This window comes from Balaenoptera acutorostrata, chromosome 16, assembly GCF_949987535.1.
Source record: "Balaenoptera acutorostrata chromosome 16, mBalAcu1.1, whole genome shotgun sequence".
Classification (NCBI taxonomy): Eukaryota; Metazoa; Chordata; class Mammalia; order Artiodactyla; family Balaenopteridae; genus Balaenoptera; species Balaenoptera acutorostrata.
The window spans coordinates 31,299,607-31,312,487 of NC_080079.1; the positions used below are offsets into that span (position 1 = coordinate 31,299,607).

The window sequence follows — 12,881 nt, forward strand, 5'->3', positions numbered from 1 at the left end:
CCTATTTTCCTGACAGATCAAGGAAGGCACCCTCAAATGGGAGGGCTTGGGACATATCTCTCGGTGAAGGAGAAAATTTGTAGTGAAGCCCAAGCAGGAACAGCCCTTATAAACTTTGGGAAGGAGCAAAGCCAGTGGGCCCTCCTCCAGCCTGTGTAAACTAATGGCTGAATTTCTGGTCTGTGCAGTGGTACACTTGATCCTATTCTACGAGAACCGGCTGAAGGACCATCATCTTGTGATCCCGTCTGTCCTGCAGGGTTTGAGGGCACTTGTGAGTTCTTTTTTGTATTACATACCGTGTTTGCAGGAACCTATTTCCAGTGAATTCTCTCCTTCCCCTTAGAGGGTAAGACTTCAAGTGCTGACTAAACTAGTCTCAGCCAGCTCCACTTCTGTTTTTAGTTTGTAGAGTAAAAGTATCCTTTGGGGACTGGAATTCAAAGCCAAACTGGAAGGAGCTGCAGAGACCTAATCAACTTGAGAAAAGGGACCATGTTTCTCACTGTTAGCACTTCTCCCCAAACTTGGATGTTGTGATTCCCACTGTAGCTAAATAGCCCTGTTTTAGGCTTGTGTCTTGAAGGCTGTGCTAGAATTCCCAGAATTCCCTCTGTGCTCACGCTTCTCTTCTCCCCCAGAGCCTGTGTGTGGCCCTGCCCCCAGGGCTGGCTGTCTCCGTGCTTAAAGCCATCTTCCAGGAGGTCCACGTACAGGTGAGTGATAACAGTCACCTTGGTATTCTCCTCTATCTCCCAGCCATTGACATAACTAGAATTAGATGGCAAAAAAAATTGCCTTCTAAATTCTGAACTCTTTCAGGTCTTTGACCATGTTCACATGCTATCCCTTGCTACTGTATAAGGAGAGCGAGGCATGCCATTATGTCTGACCTGTGTCCTCTTACACTTAAAGTAAGGCATACAGCAGACAGGTTTTGGTTATCGGTTCCACTGCTGGACTGCTGGGCAACAGCCATATCCTTTCTCTACATTTCCTCTGAGGTTCATCTTATACTGCTGTAAAGAGAACTGTCCACTTAGAGATTGTGAAGCAGGAAGTAGTTTTGTCAGCTGAGGTATTCTTTGGGCACTTTCTTTACTTACTTCCTGTCTCTCCTACCAAGTCCCTGCCACAGGTGGACCGACACACAGTCTACAGTATCATCACCAACTTCATGCGAACCCGGGAAGAAGGTAAGAGGCAGGGCTCTCTGGAAAATCTGAAAAGTGAACACATCTTTTTTTCCCCCCATTACCAGGACTCATTTTAGCCCAGGGGTGATATAGAAGAGCCAGTACTTTGAGAGGATGATAAAGGGAAACTGGGAGCCACTTACTCCCCAGGAAAGTAAAGAAAGGGTGGAGTTTGAGCTGATGTTTTAAATTCTTACCTCTGTAACAATTATGTATTGTCGCACATCTTCTCTTCACTGAGAACTCTCTTGGAATAGGAAAACAGAAAGGGCCTGCTCTGGGAGGCAGGAAAGGCAGTGATAGCAGAGGGAAAACACAGGCCAGAAGAAAGCCCAGCTTTCTATCCCATGGGACAGTAATGATCTTGTTCTCTCCTCTGCAGAGCTGAAGGGCCTAGGAGCTGATTTCACCTTTGGCTTCATCCAGGTGATGGATGGGGAAAAGGATCCCCGTAACCTTCTGGTGGCCTTCTGCATCGTCCATGACCTCATCTCCAGAGACTATAGCCTGGGTACACCCTTGTAGCCTTGAATTAGCTGGTTGGGGCTTGTCAGATGAGAGGCTTATAAGTCCTCATTCTTTCTCTGTTGCCTTAGGACCCTTTGTGGAGGAGTTGTTTGAAGTGACATCCTGTTACTTCCCTATTGATTTTACCCCTGTAAGTAGTACCTTTCATTCATTAACTCATTGAAATTTGTTGAGTGTCTGTTATGTGCCAAGCCCAGTTCTAGGCCCTGAGGGTGCAGCGGTGAACAAAAGAAACAATCCCTGCCCTCAAGAACTTAACGTTTTAGTAAACTGGGAAATGGAAAAACATTTGCCATGGGAGGAAGGGTTCAATTCGGCAGGGATTTGGGAGACTCCTTGACACTGTATGTAGTACTTAGAACTGCAGGATTGTATAACACAATTCATGTCCTTGAAAGTTGAAACATTTAAGTAACAGTAAGAGATTGTGGACCAAAACAAGTGGTGTTACAATTGTTCAAAGAAGACAGAGTTTAGTGTGAGCTAGAGTAGGCAGGAACTGACTTCACAGATAAGATAGGATTTCAGTTGGTTTCTGAAGGATTTGTAGGATATGATCCTGGATTCTGAGGGTGCATCTCAGGCAGTAGAAACAAATTGACTAAACAAAGATGAAACAGTTGAGCATAGTATGTACAGGAAGTGTTTGCTCTGATGCCCTCAGACTTTCCTCCCACTCTGCATCTTGATTTTCCTTCTTTTTCCAAATACTCAGGGTCTCATCACTATATGGGTATGCGTGGGTATGTGTACTGCAAGCATTAGTGATTTGGAAAAAATGAAAGGAGTTGTGCCACAGCATACCAAACCACATTGGAGCATTGACTCTCACTGCCTTTAAAGATACACAGCCATTTTTGCCATAGGGAATTTCTTACCAGCTTATTCTAGTTGACATCAATTGCTTGGGACCACCTCTCTGATATTCTTTTCATCTCTTTTGTAATCAGTATCACTGTTTCTTCTCAGAAGAACTTAAGCCTTTTAAATAGGGACACCTGGCTTTTAGTGTAACAATTTATGTTAGAAATATTCTTTATGGTCTTACCAATCTGTTTTGGCCATTTGCCATCCTCATAGTGGATCACATCAGTATAAGTGATGGTTCCTATTCTGTGTGTAGGGGTCAGCAAACTTTTTCTGTTAGGGCCAGATAGTTACTATTTTAGACTTTGCAGGCCATATGGTCTCTGTTGAAACTCCTCACCTCTGCTGTTCTAGCACAAAAACGGCCATAGACACTGGAATGTGGTACAGTGGCTATATTGCAATAAAACTTTATTTATGGACGCGGAAATTTAAATTTCATATAATTTTCATGTGTCACAAGATACTATTCTTTTGATTTTTTTTTTTTTTTTTTTTATGGCTGTGTTGGGTCTTCGTTTCTGTGCAAGGGCTTTCTCTAGTTGCGGCAAGTGGGGGCCACTCTTCATTGCGGTGCGCGGGCCTCTCATTATCGCGGCCTCCCTTGTTGCGGAGCACAGGCTCCAGACGCGCAGGCTCAGTAATTGTGGCTCACGGGCCTAGTTGCTCCGCGGCATGTGGGATCTTCCCAGACCAGGTCTCAAACCTGTGTCCCCTGCATTAGCAGGCAGATTCTCAACCACTGCGCCACCAGGGAAGCCCTGATTTTTTTTCAACGACTTAAAAATGTAAAAATTCTTAACTTGGCCATACAGTCTTAACTGGTTGCTTCCTACTCTTAATGCAGAGTAGACAATCTTCCTTTACCATCATCTAGGGATTCCTTTGTCTTTTCTCTTGGATTGGTTCTCTTATCTCCTGGGTTTATGTACTTCTTATTTTACAGTTTACTCCCTCATTTTGGTGGTGCACATCCCTTATTAGCTTCCCCAGTGTGTACAAAGAGTGAAAATTTTTAGATTTTTGTAAATCTAGAATGTCTTCATTCTTTCCTCCCATTTATTGACAATATGGGTATGAAATTGAAGGCATTGCTACATTTACCTCTAATTTTCAGTTGCTGTGAAGAAGTCTAAATTCTTTTTGATTTGCAAAACTTTATGGTCACTTTTTTTCCTCTTTTCTGGAAGCTTTTAAGTTTTGATTATTTTCCCCCAATATATTGAAAATTCACAATTATGTGCCTTAGTATGGGTCTGTTTTCATGCATTGTATTGGGTACTTGGTAGGTCCCATCAATCTGGAAACTCATGTCCTTCAGTCCTGGGAAATTTTCTTGCATTCTTTCACTGATGACTTCTTTCCCTCTGTTTTCTCTGTTCCTTCCTTTTGGAACTCCTGTCAATCTTCTGTTAGACCTCTGAATCTCTTATTTTTCTTTCATATTTCTTACCTCTACCTTTTTGTTAGTTTATAAGAAAATTCTACAGTTTTATCTTTTCTATCAGTTAAAGTCCAGGCATGAAAGCAGAAATCACTTTGGTATTTAAAACAGAAATAATTTAATGCAGGAAATGGTTTATACAAGTTGTGGGAAAGCTGAGAAGCCAAACGGGATAGTGAGGCAACCTATCAATAGCAGGAAGCCATTACCACCCCTAGGCTGGAGGGACAAAGGGAAGAGTTGATGTTACTGGACCTCAGGGGCTGACAGTATGACAAAAACATAGGCCTATCAGTAGGAGCTGGAGCCATGGAGGAGATGCTGCCAATGCTGAAAGCGCCCACTAAATTGGAGAAATGGGAAGAAATGCCCTGGGTTTTCCTTTCCTTCTGACCTTCACTCTTCTACAAGTGCTTCCCATTGGCTGAACCCAGGCCATTATGGGAGCCTGGGAAATGTAGCCTGCAGTGGTCAGCCCAAGGAATGGCTCTGAGGGCAGAAAGGCCCAGGACTAGCACATCTCCTATTAACCCCTTCTATTGATTTTGTTTCTCATTTCTGCACTCATGCTTTGAATTTCCCAGCACCGTTTTTTTTTTAATTAATTTTTATTGGAGTATGGTTGTTTTACAATGTTGTGTTAGCCTCCACTGCACAACAAAATGAATCAGCCATACACATACAGATATCCCCTTCCCTTTTAGACTTCCCTCCCATTTAGGTTACCACAATGCATTAGGTAGAGTTCCCTGTGCTATACAGTATGTTCCCATCAGTTGTCTATTTTATACATAGTATCAACAATATATATGTGTCAATCCAGTCTCCCAATTCCTCCCACCCCACCCCTTTCCCCCTTTGTATCCATACATTTGTTCTCTACATCTGTGTCTCTATATCTGCTTTGCAAATAAGATCATCTATACCATTTTTCTAAATTCCACATATATGCATTATTATACGATATTTACTTTTCTCTTTCTGACTTACTTCACTCTGTATGACACTCTCTAGGTCCATCCACATCTCTACAAATGACCCAATTTCATTCCTTTTTATGGCTGAGTAATATTCCTTTGTATATATGTACCACATCTTCTTTATCCATTCCTCTGTTGATGGATATTTTCCCAGGGCCTTTTATTGTCATTTTTGATGATCTCTTGAATGTCTTTTGTTTTGTTTTTTTAAATATTTATTTACTTGGCTGTACTGGGTCTTAGTCACGGCACACAGGATCTTTGTTGCCACATGCGGGATCTTTAGTTGCACCATGCAGGATCTTTTAGTTGCGGCATGCAGGCTCTTAGTTGCGGCATGCAGGATCTCGTTCCCTGACCAGGGATCGAACCCGGGCCCCCTGCATTGGGAGCTCAGAGTCTTAACTGCTGGACCACCAGGTTAAGACTGGTGGTCTTTTTTTCTTTAGCATTCTGTTCTTATTTAATCCATGAATGAATTACTTTCTTACTGTTTTTGAAAACTCTCCCCATATATGTGGTCTTTGTTTCCTCCGAGTTTTTTTTTTTTTTTTTTTGGTCTCTATTTCCAGGTTAGAGGCTTTCTTCAGATATCCGGTAATCCTTGGGAGTTTGCACGTGTTTTACAGTGAGAATTATAAAGTTGAGTGGGAGCTCTGAGCACAGGGAATGGGCTGGCTGAGGATGAACTTCCCTGTATAGTGGCTTACATGGACAGTTTGGGAACCCCCAGTGTATTCTTCCTCTTGGGCTAGTCAGGTTCTTCTAGAAAAAGACCTTAGATCTGCCTAGAGGGAGAAGTCTGGCTACAAGCAAATAGGGCTGGAAGGGGTTGGAAAATCTCAGTACTCAATACTGTATCACTTAGACCTCTTTTTTTTTTTTTTTCCCTGCCGTGCTGTTTCCCAATCAGGGATTGAACCCGGGCCCTGGTAGTGAAAGCACTGAGTCCTAACTACTGGACCACCAGGGAATTCCCACTTAGACCTCTTTTGATTCAGCACCCAGGCCCTCAGCTGCACCTACATCTCTAAGACTAGACCTCTGTCTTACCCTCTCTAAAGAATTAAACCTCCAGATCCTACTGCAGCTAAGGAGGACTTGAGAGGCAATCTCGGAGGTCAGATTGCTTCTCCAACCCCACTTCCAGTTCCAAAGGTACCTGGTACTGCTGGTTGCAAAGCTTTTTGAGGAGACTGTGGTGTATATGGGGAGTTACTCAGCATTCCCCAAGCCTACTGAGGATTCTGTTGTCTTGGCTCTGCTAAGTCATTTTCTTCTTATCCATCTGCTTTTCACCTTCTACAGTTTTGTTGCTAACATCCCTTATCCTGTTCTCTTCAACCTTTAGCTTTATAGCTTTAAAAAAAAAGAAAAGAAAGGAAAATCCCTTTACTGTATTTTTGGTGGGGTTTCTAAAGAGAAAAGGAAAATCTGATGTATGTTTTCAGTGTGCCTTCTTGACATACACGTGGCCAAGGCACATGAAAAGATGCAAATCAAAACTACAATGAGGTATCACCTCACACCTGTCAGAATGGCCATCATCAAAAAGTCTACAAATAATAAATGCTGGAGAAGTTGTGGAGAAAAGGGAACTCTCCTGCACTGTTGGTGGGAATGTAAATTTGTGCAGCCACTATGGAAAACAGTATGGAGTTTCCTTAAAAAACTGAAAATAGAGCTACGATATGCTCCAGCAATCCTACTCCTGGGCATATATCCAGAAAAGATGAAAACTCTAATTTGAAAAGATACATGCACCCCAGTGTTCATAGCAGCACTATTTACGAGAGCCAAGACATGGAAGCAAGCTAAACGTTCATCAACAGATGAATGGATAATGATGGGGGGGTGCGTGTGTGTGTACACACACACACACACACACACACACACGTGCAATGGAATACTACTCAGCCATAAAAAAGAATGAAATAATGCCATTTGCAGCAACATGGATCTACCTAGAGATATCATACTGCGTAAAGTAAGACAGAGAAAGACAAATATTATATGATATCACTTATATGTGGAATCTAAAAAGTAATATAAATGAATTTATTTACAAAACAGAAACAGACTCAAAGATATAGAAAACAAACTTTATGGTTACCAAAGGGGAAAGAAGGTGAGGAGGAATAAATTAGGAGTACGGGATTAACAGATACATACCACTATATATAAAATAGATAAACAACAAGGATTTACTGTATAACACAGGGAACTATGTTCAGTATCTTATAATAACCTATAATGGAAAAGAAACTGAAATATATATATATATGTATATAAGTGAATCACTTTGCTGTACACCTAAAACTAACACAATATTGTAAGTCAACTATATACTTCAATAAAAAAAAAATCTGCCTTCTTGATGCAGAAATCATGAATGTTTTTATAATGCCAGAATTACAGCTTTTTATAAGGGTGAAAAAATAGAAATGTCCGTCAAAGGGTGATTATCCAAATAAACTGTGACTCAACCACACAATGAAATAGTATCAGCCACTAAAACTAATGCTATGAAAAAATAATAACATGAAAAAAGGTACCTAGTATTAAGTGAAAAAATAGATTGCAGAAAATATATTCAAAAGATCACAGTTTTAAAAAGTATATATATTTTAAAGGGAAACAGTGTCTACCAATCACATTGTCATAATACTATATATACAGAGAAGAAAGTTGCACCAGAAAGTTAAGGCTGCTTATCTCTGAGTGGTGAGATGATAGATCAGATGGAAACTGTGTGATCAGATAGAAGATAAATGCCCAACAGACAAAAATTCGCAAGGAACATGTAAGAGCAAGCAGTCTTCCTGCTGGGGCCTCATACCATACTTTTGCCAGATTGGGTGTAAATCTCACGCTATTCTGCAGGGTTGCCAGGTTCACTCCTGTGTCCAGGGGTGGTCTGAAGAGTTATACAAACCCATGCCCCCTTCTCCCTTTTCCAGCCACCTAATGATCCCCATGGTATCCAGAGAGAAGATCTCATCCTGAGTCTTCGAGCTGTGCTGGCTTCTACACCGCGATTTGCTGAGGTGGGTCTAGCCAAAGTTAGGATATGTAGCCTCAACCCACAGAAGGGTCTGAAGAAAGAACAGTAAAAGCATGGGGGAAAAGAAAGTTGCAGTATACATTTTAGGGTATGGCATCCTGCAAGTGTCTTCAGACCTTCGAAGTAAAGAACTTCACCATCTCTTCATTTAAAATAGTAAACCAATCCCTATTTGGTGCTATCTTTTGAATTTCTTTAGCTTTGCCAGCTAGCCCACTTTTCAGGTCACTGGGAGTCTGGCCATGGATTGAGAGGGAGGTTGGTTTACAGTCACAACTCTCGACTCGAGTATAGCTCCTTGATGTAACACCTACCCCTGGGAACTGGTGGCAGTGAGGACACGGTTGGCCTTGGTGTGGCTGCAACACTACCCATATCTCACTCTTTAGTTCTTCCTTCTCTCCCACAGTTCCTGCTCCCCCTGCTGATTGAGAAAGTGGATTCCGAGATTCTGAGTGCCAAGCTGGATTCTCTGCAGACTCTAGTGAGTGATTGTTCTCTTTTGAGGATCCAGCTGTCTTTAGACAATTTAGGGGTGCTAAAGGATTATGAATCGATTGAGAGCCAGGAAATAGTTCATTGGCCTCAAGAGAGGGATACCCAGAATCCGGGCCTATATGTTGACCTAAAGCCCCCAGTTGCATTTTGTCTTGTTCTGTAGTAACAGTGGCAGCTGAGGAAAGGCTGACCAGGCCTCCCTCTTCATGCTTGTTTTCCATCAGTCAGGACAAGCTCCTGTTTTTCAGTGACCTGGGCAGGATGGTTATGAAATCCTGCTGGTTTTACTGCTGAGAGCCAGGGTCTTTCAGGTGCCATTATGCTGAGGGGCCTGCATATCCTAGGAAGTCTGAGTGTGTAGAGAGCCATTACCTGTGCTTTCCTTGGTAGAATGCTTGCTGTGCTGTGTACGGACAGAAAGAACTAAAGGACTTCCTCCCCAGCCTTTGGGCTTCTATCCGCAGAGAGGTGAGTGTTACTTAGATAAACTCATTACCATTAACTCCTGGTTGTCAGGCACGAGGGGAAATAACACACCGTATCCTTTTCCCTCTATTGCTGTGCTTGGTTATTCAGCAAGAGAGCAAGGGGGCATACTTCTAGTTGAATGACAAGGGTAGGGTCAGATGTTTGGTGGTGGCACATGATCAGTCTTGCCCAGTGCCCAATTCCTGTCCTTCCATGGTAAGGAGCATAGGTCATGCTGAGTAGAGGGGGAGAAGAAGAGACAAGGAAAGGGGTTCCCAACAACCGCTGCTCAAAGTCAGTATTCAGTTTCTCAAAAAGTATGTGTATCAATCCTAGTGGGACTGAGGACTTAGTGAGAATACACCAATTGAGAAGAAACTCATTTGGGGGGTTAATTTCCATTGCTGTGCCCCAGAGGTTCTCACCACCCCCTTCCTGCAAAGGAAATAGGCAGTAGGTGGGTGGGGTTTCAGCTGGTGCAGGCTCACCTCAGTAGCCATGGGATCCCTCCCTGACAGGTGTTCCAGACGGCAAGTGAGCGGGTAGAGGCCGAGGGCCTGGCGGCCCTTAACTCCCTGACTGCGTGTTTGTCTCGCTCTGTGCTGAGGGCTGATGCTGAGGACCTCCTTGACTCCTTCCTTAGCAACATTCTACAGGGTAATGGGGCCATGGCAGCTAGAAAGGGGAGTGAGCACAAGAGAGAAATTCCTTAAGGCCAGTGACCTTTCATGAGTGGCCCCCATGTTCAGTGATCTGGGTGCTGGAGCCCTGCTTTGAAGTGAAAGCAATTGAAGTGGTAACTGCTAGCCAGCTGTCCTGGGGCTCAGCCTCCAACTTCTGTGGCCTGCAGGGGAACCAGGCAACATTCAGCCTACTCCCTAGGTCTGTGATGTGCTGCCTCTCTAGACTGCAGGCACCATCTGTGTGAACCAGACATGAAACTGGTGTGGCCTAGTGCCAAACTGTTGCAGGCGGCTGCAGGTGCGTCTGCCCGGGCCTGTGACCACATCACCAGCAACGTGCTGCCCCTACTGCTGGAACAGTTCCACAAGCACAGTCAGGTAAGAAAGCAGAATCTGTTGGGGAAATGATGGGACCCCTTGCCAGGATCGCTCTCTCACAGAGAGAGCGCTAAGCATTGAGCTTGGGCCTAGATATAGTAGATCTCGGGTTTTGCTCCCATTAGCTGCTGCTGGTTCCCTTGTTCACTCTTTTCCTGACACTTATGTACAAGGATAATTCTCCCCAATTCTGCAGTAGCAGGACTGAAATCCTTTAAAAATAAAGTATTTTTTGACTTGAATACCCCTTAAAACATTACAGAGCAACCAGCGGCGGACAATCCTTGAAATGATCCTGGGTTTCTTGAAGCTGCAACAGAAATGGAGCTATGAAGACAAGGGTGAGGCCATCTTCTAGATGTGGTATCCTGGGGACTGCTGAGCACTATAGCCCTATAAAGGATGGCAGGCAAAGAGCGCTACAGAGAAGTAGTCTAGAACAGTGGACCTGTTGTTCTGAGGTTGTAGCCCAAGAGAACACTTAACAGATGAGACCTGTTGATTTCTTTCCTAGTGTACTTCCCAGATACCCAATGGATTAAATTATTTAAATCTGCCCCGGGAATTCCATGGCGGTCCAGTGCTTAAGACTCTGCGCTTCCACCGCAGGAGGCACGGGTTCGATCCCTGGTCAGGGAATTAAGATCCCACATGCCACGCAGCGCGGCAAAAAAAAAAAAAAATCTGTCCCAGGTTATCTTTGCATCACTTCTGAATAGGGTTTCCCTCTAACCTGGACTCTGTCTCTTCCTAGATGAAAGGCCTCTGAGTGGCTTCAAGGACCAGCTGTGCTCACTGGTATTCATGGCCCTGACGGACCCTAGCACCCAGCTTCAGCTTGTTGGCATCCGTACACTCACAGTCTTGGGTGCCCAGCCAGGTACGCTTAAGGGAAAGAGAAAAGATAGGAGTATTGGTCCCTTTCTTGTGATTTTCTGTCTTAAGTGAAGAGCAATCTTAATTCCCTGGTTCTCACTACAACTCTGGATGATTTGGGACTTCTTATAGGACTTTAGGAAGGGTTGTGATGGCTGCAGGGGAAGAAAGGTGAGGCCCGTGTTTCCTTCCTGCACAGATCTCCTGTCTTCTGGGGACTTGGAGCTGGCAGTGGGTCACCTATACAGACTGAGCTTCCTGGAGGAGGATTCCCAGAGTTGGTGAGAATATAAGGCAGTGAGATCGAGCAAGCTGTTCCAGGGCTCTGTGCTTCTGACCCTTGGCTTTCCGTAGGGGAGGTGGGCCCTGTGCTTGGCTCTGGCTGCTACCCGGTTGGAGGTGTGGGAATGCTCTCTTTTCTTGGGCATTAAGAAGCCCAGTCCAACTTAGTGGTGTAAGTACTGGAATCCTACTCTTCAGCAAGGTGGCCTCAGAAGCCCACACTCCTGAATCTGCCGAATGGCAGGCCTAGGCAAGAGAGCCATGGATCAAGGCTCAGCTAGTGCTCATTTGCCTTGTGCCCCAGCAGGGTGGCAGCACTGGAAGCATCAGGAACCCTGGCCACTCTCTACCCTGCGGCCTTCAGCAGCCACCTAGTGCCCAAGCTTGCTGAGGAGCTGTGTATAGGTATGTGTCTCTGATCTTGCGTGGCTTGCCCCTTCCCAGGGAGGCTTGGGGGCCTTCATGCTTGCCATCACACAGTGAAATCTTGTCTCCTGGGTTGCTTTCAGAGGAGTCAGATGTGGCTAGAGGGGATGGGCCCACCAAATGCTCCCGGCATCGGCGCTGTCTGCAGGCCTTGTCAGCTATATCCACACATGCCAGTATTGTCAAGGAGACCCTGCCTCTTCTGCTACAGCATCTCTGCCAGATGAACAAAGGTAACTACCAGGAACAGTCATCAAGGAACTGGGCTGAAGGGGGAACCATAGTCAGTTTTGGAGTTGATGCCTCTAAAGCAGTGGTTCCAGTGGTGGCTATAGTAAGAGTCACATGGGAACTTTTTAAAAGTGCTGAATGCGTGGGTCTTAGTCCAACTGATTCAGCCTCTGAGGAGGGATGAGACTTGGGCAACAGTTATTAAGAATGCCCACGGAGTCCATTGACAAGCACCACTGGGGACTTCTCTGGTGGAGCAGTGGTTAAGAATCCGCCTGCCACCACGATAGTGAGAGGCCCGCGCGCCGCGATGAAGAGTGGCCCCCGCTTGCCACAACTGGAGAAAGCCCTCGCACAGAAACGAAGACCCAACACAGCCATAAATAAATAAATAAATAAATAAATAAATATTTAAAAAAAAGAATCCGCCTGCCAATGCAGGGGACACGGGTTCGAGCCCTGGTCCGGGAAGATCCCACAGGCCGCGGAGCAACTAAGCCTGTGCGCCACAACTACTGAGCCTGCACTCTAGAGCCTGTGAGCCACAGCTGCTGAGCCCGTGCGCCACCACTACTGAAGCCCACACACCTAGAGTCTGTGCTCTGCAACAAGAGAAGCCACCGCAATGAGAAGCCCCCGCACTGCAACGAAGAGCAGCCCCCGCTCGCCACAACTAGAGAAAGCCTGCGTGCAGCAACAAAGACCCAACGCAGCCAAAAATAAAAAAATAAAATAAATAAAAATTTTAAAAAAAAGAAAAGAAAAGCACCACTGTAAGGCCATGCTACTCAAAATAGGGTTCCTCAACCAGCAGCACGGGTATTATCTGGGAGTTTATTAGAAATGCAGAATCTCAGGCGCCACTGATCAGAATCTGCATTTTAACTGGATCTCCAAGTAACCTGTACATACCCTGGCGTTTGAGAAGCACTGCTCCTCATAAGTGACGTAAGTGACAGC

The 12,881-nt window shown here is 44.8% G+C and overlaps 1 protein-coding gene across 3 annotated transcripts in view; it reads left to right on the plus strand.

Moving 5' to 3' along the window:
* Positions 1-12,881, plus strand: part of MMS19 (MMS19 homolog, cytosolic iron-sulfur assembly component) — a 33,514-nt gene that overhangs the window by 14,886 nt on the left and 5,747 nt on the right. Inside the window, exons 4-18 of one of the 3 annotated variants that reach the window (XM_007187416.3) lie at positions 189-274; positions 642-716; positions 1,127-1,196; positions 1,579-1,707; positions 1,793-1,854; positions 7,976-8,062; positions 8,489-8,563; positions 8,968-9,045; positions 9,564-9,702; positions 9,952-10,106; positions 10,369-10,447; positions 10,861-10,986; positions 11,182-11,263; positions 11,569-11,669; positions 11,774-11,923. In XM_007187416.3, the coding sequence (XP_007187478.1) occupies positions 189-274; positions 642-716; positions 1,127-1,196; positions 1,579-1,707; positions 1,793-1,854; positions 7,976-8,062; positions 8,489-8,563; positions 8,968-9,045; positions 9,564-9,702; positions 9,952-10,106; positions 10,369-10,447; positions 10,861-10,986; positions 11,182-11,263; positions 11,569-11,669; positions 11,774-11,923 (1,494 nt within the window). Of the gene's footprint in view, positions 1-188; positions 275-641; positions 717-1,126; positions 1,197-1,578; positions 1,708-1,792; positions 1,855-7,975; positions 8,063-8,488; positions 8,564-8,967; positions 9,046-9,563; positions 9,703-9,951; positions 10,107-10,368; positions 10,448-10,860; positions 10,987-11,181; positions 11,264-11,568; positions 11,670-11,773; positions 11,924-12,881 lie in introns of those variants that run through there. The other 2 variants (XM_007187417.3, XM_028167735.2) reach the window with 2 other exon arrangements.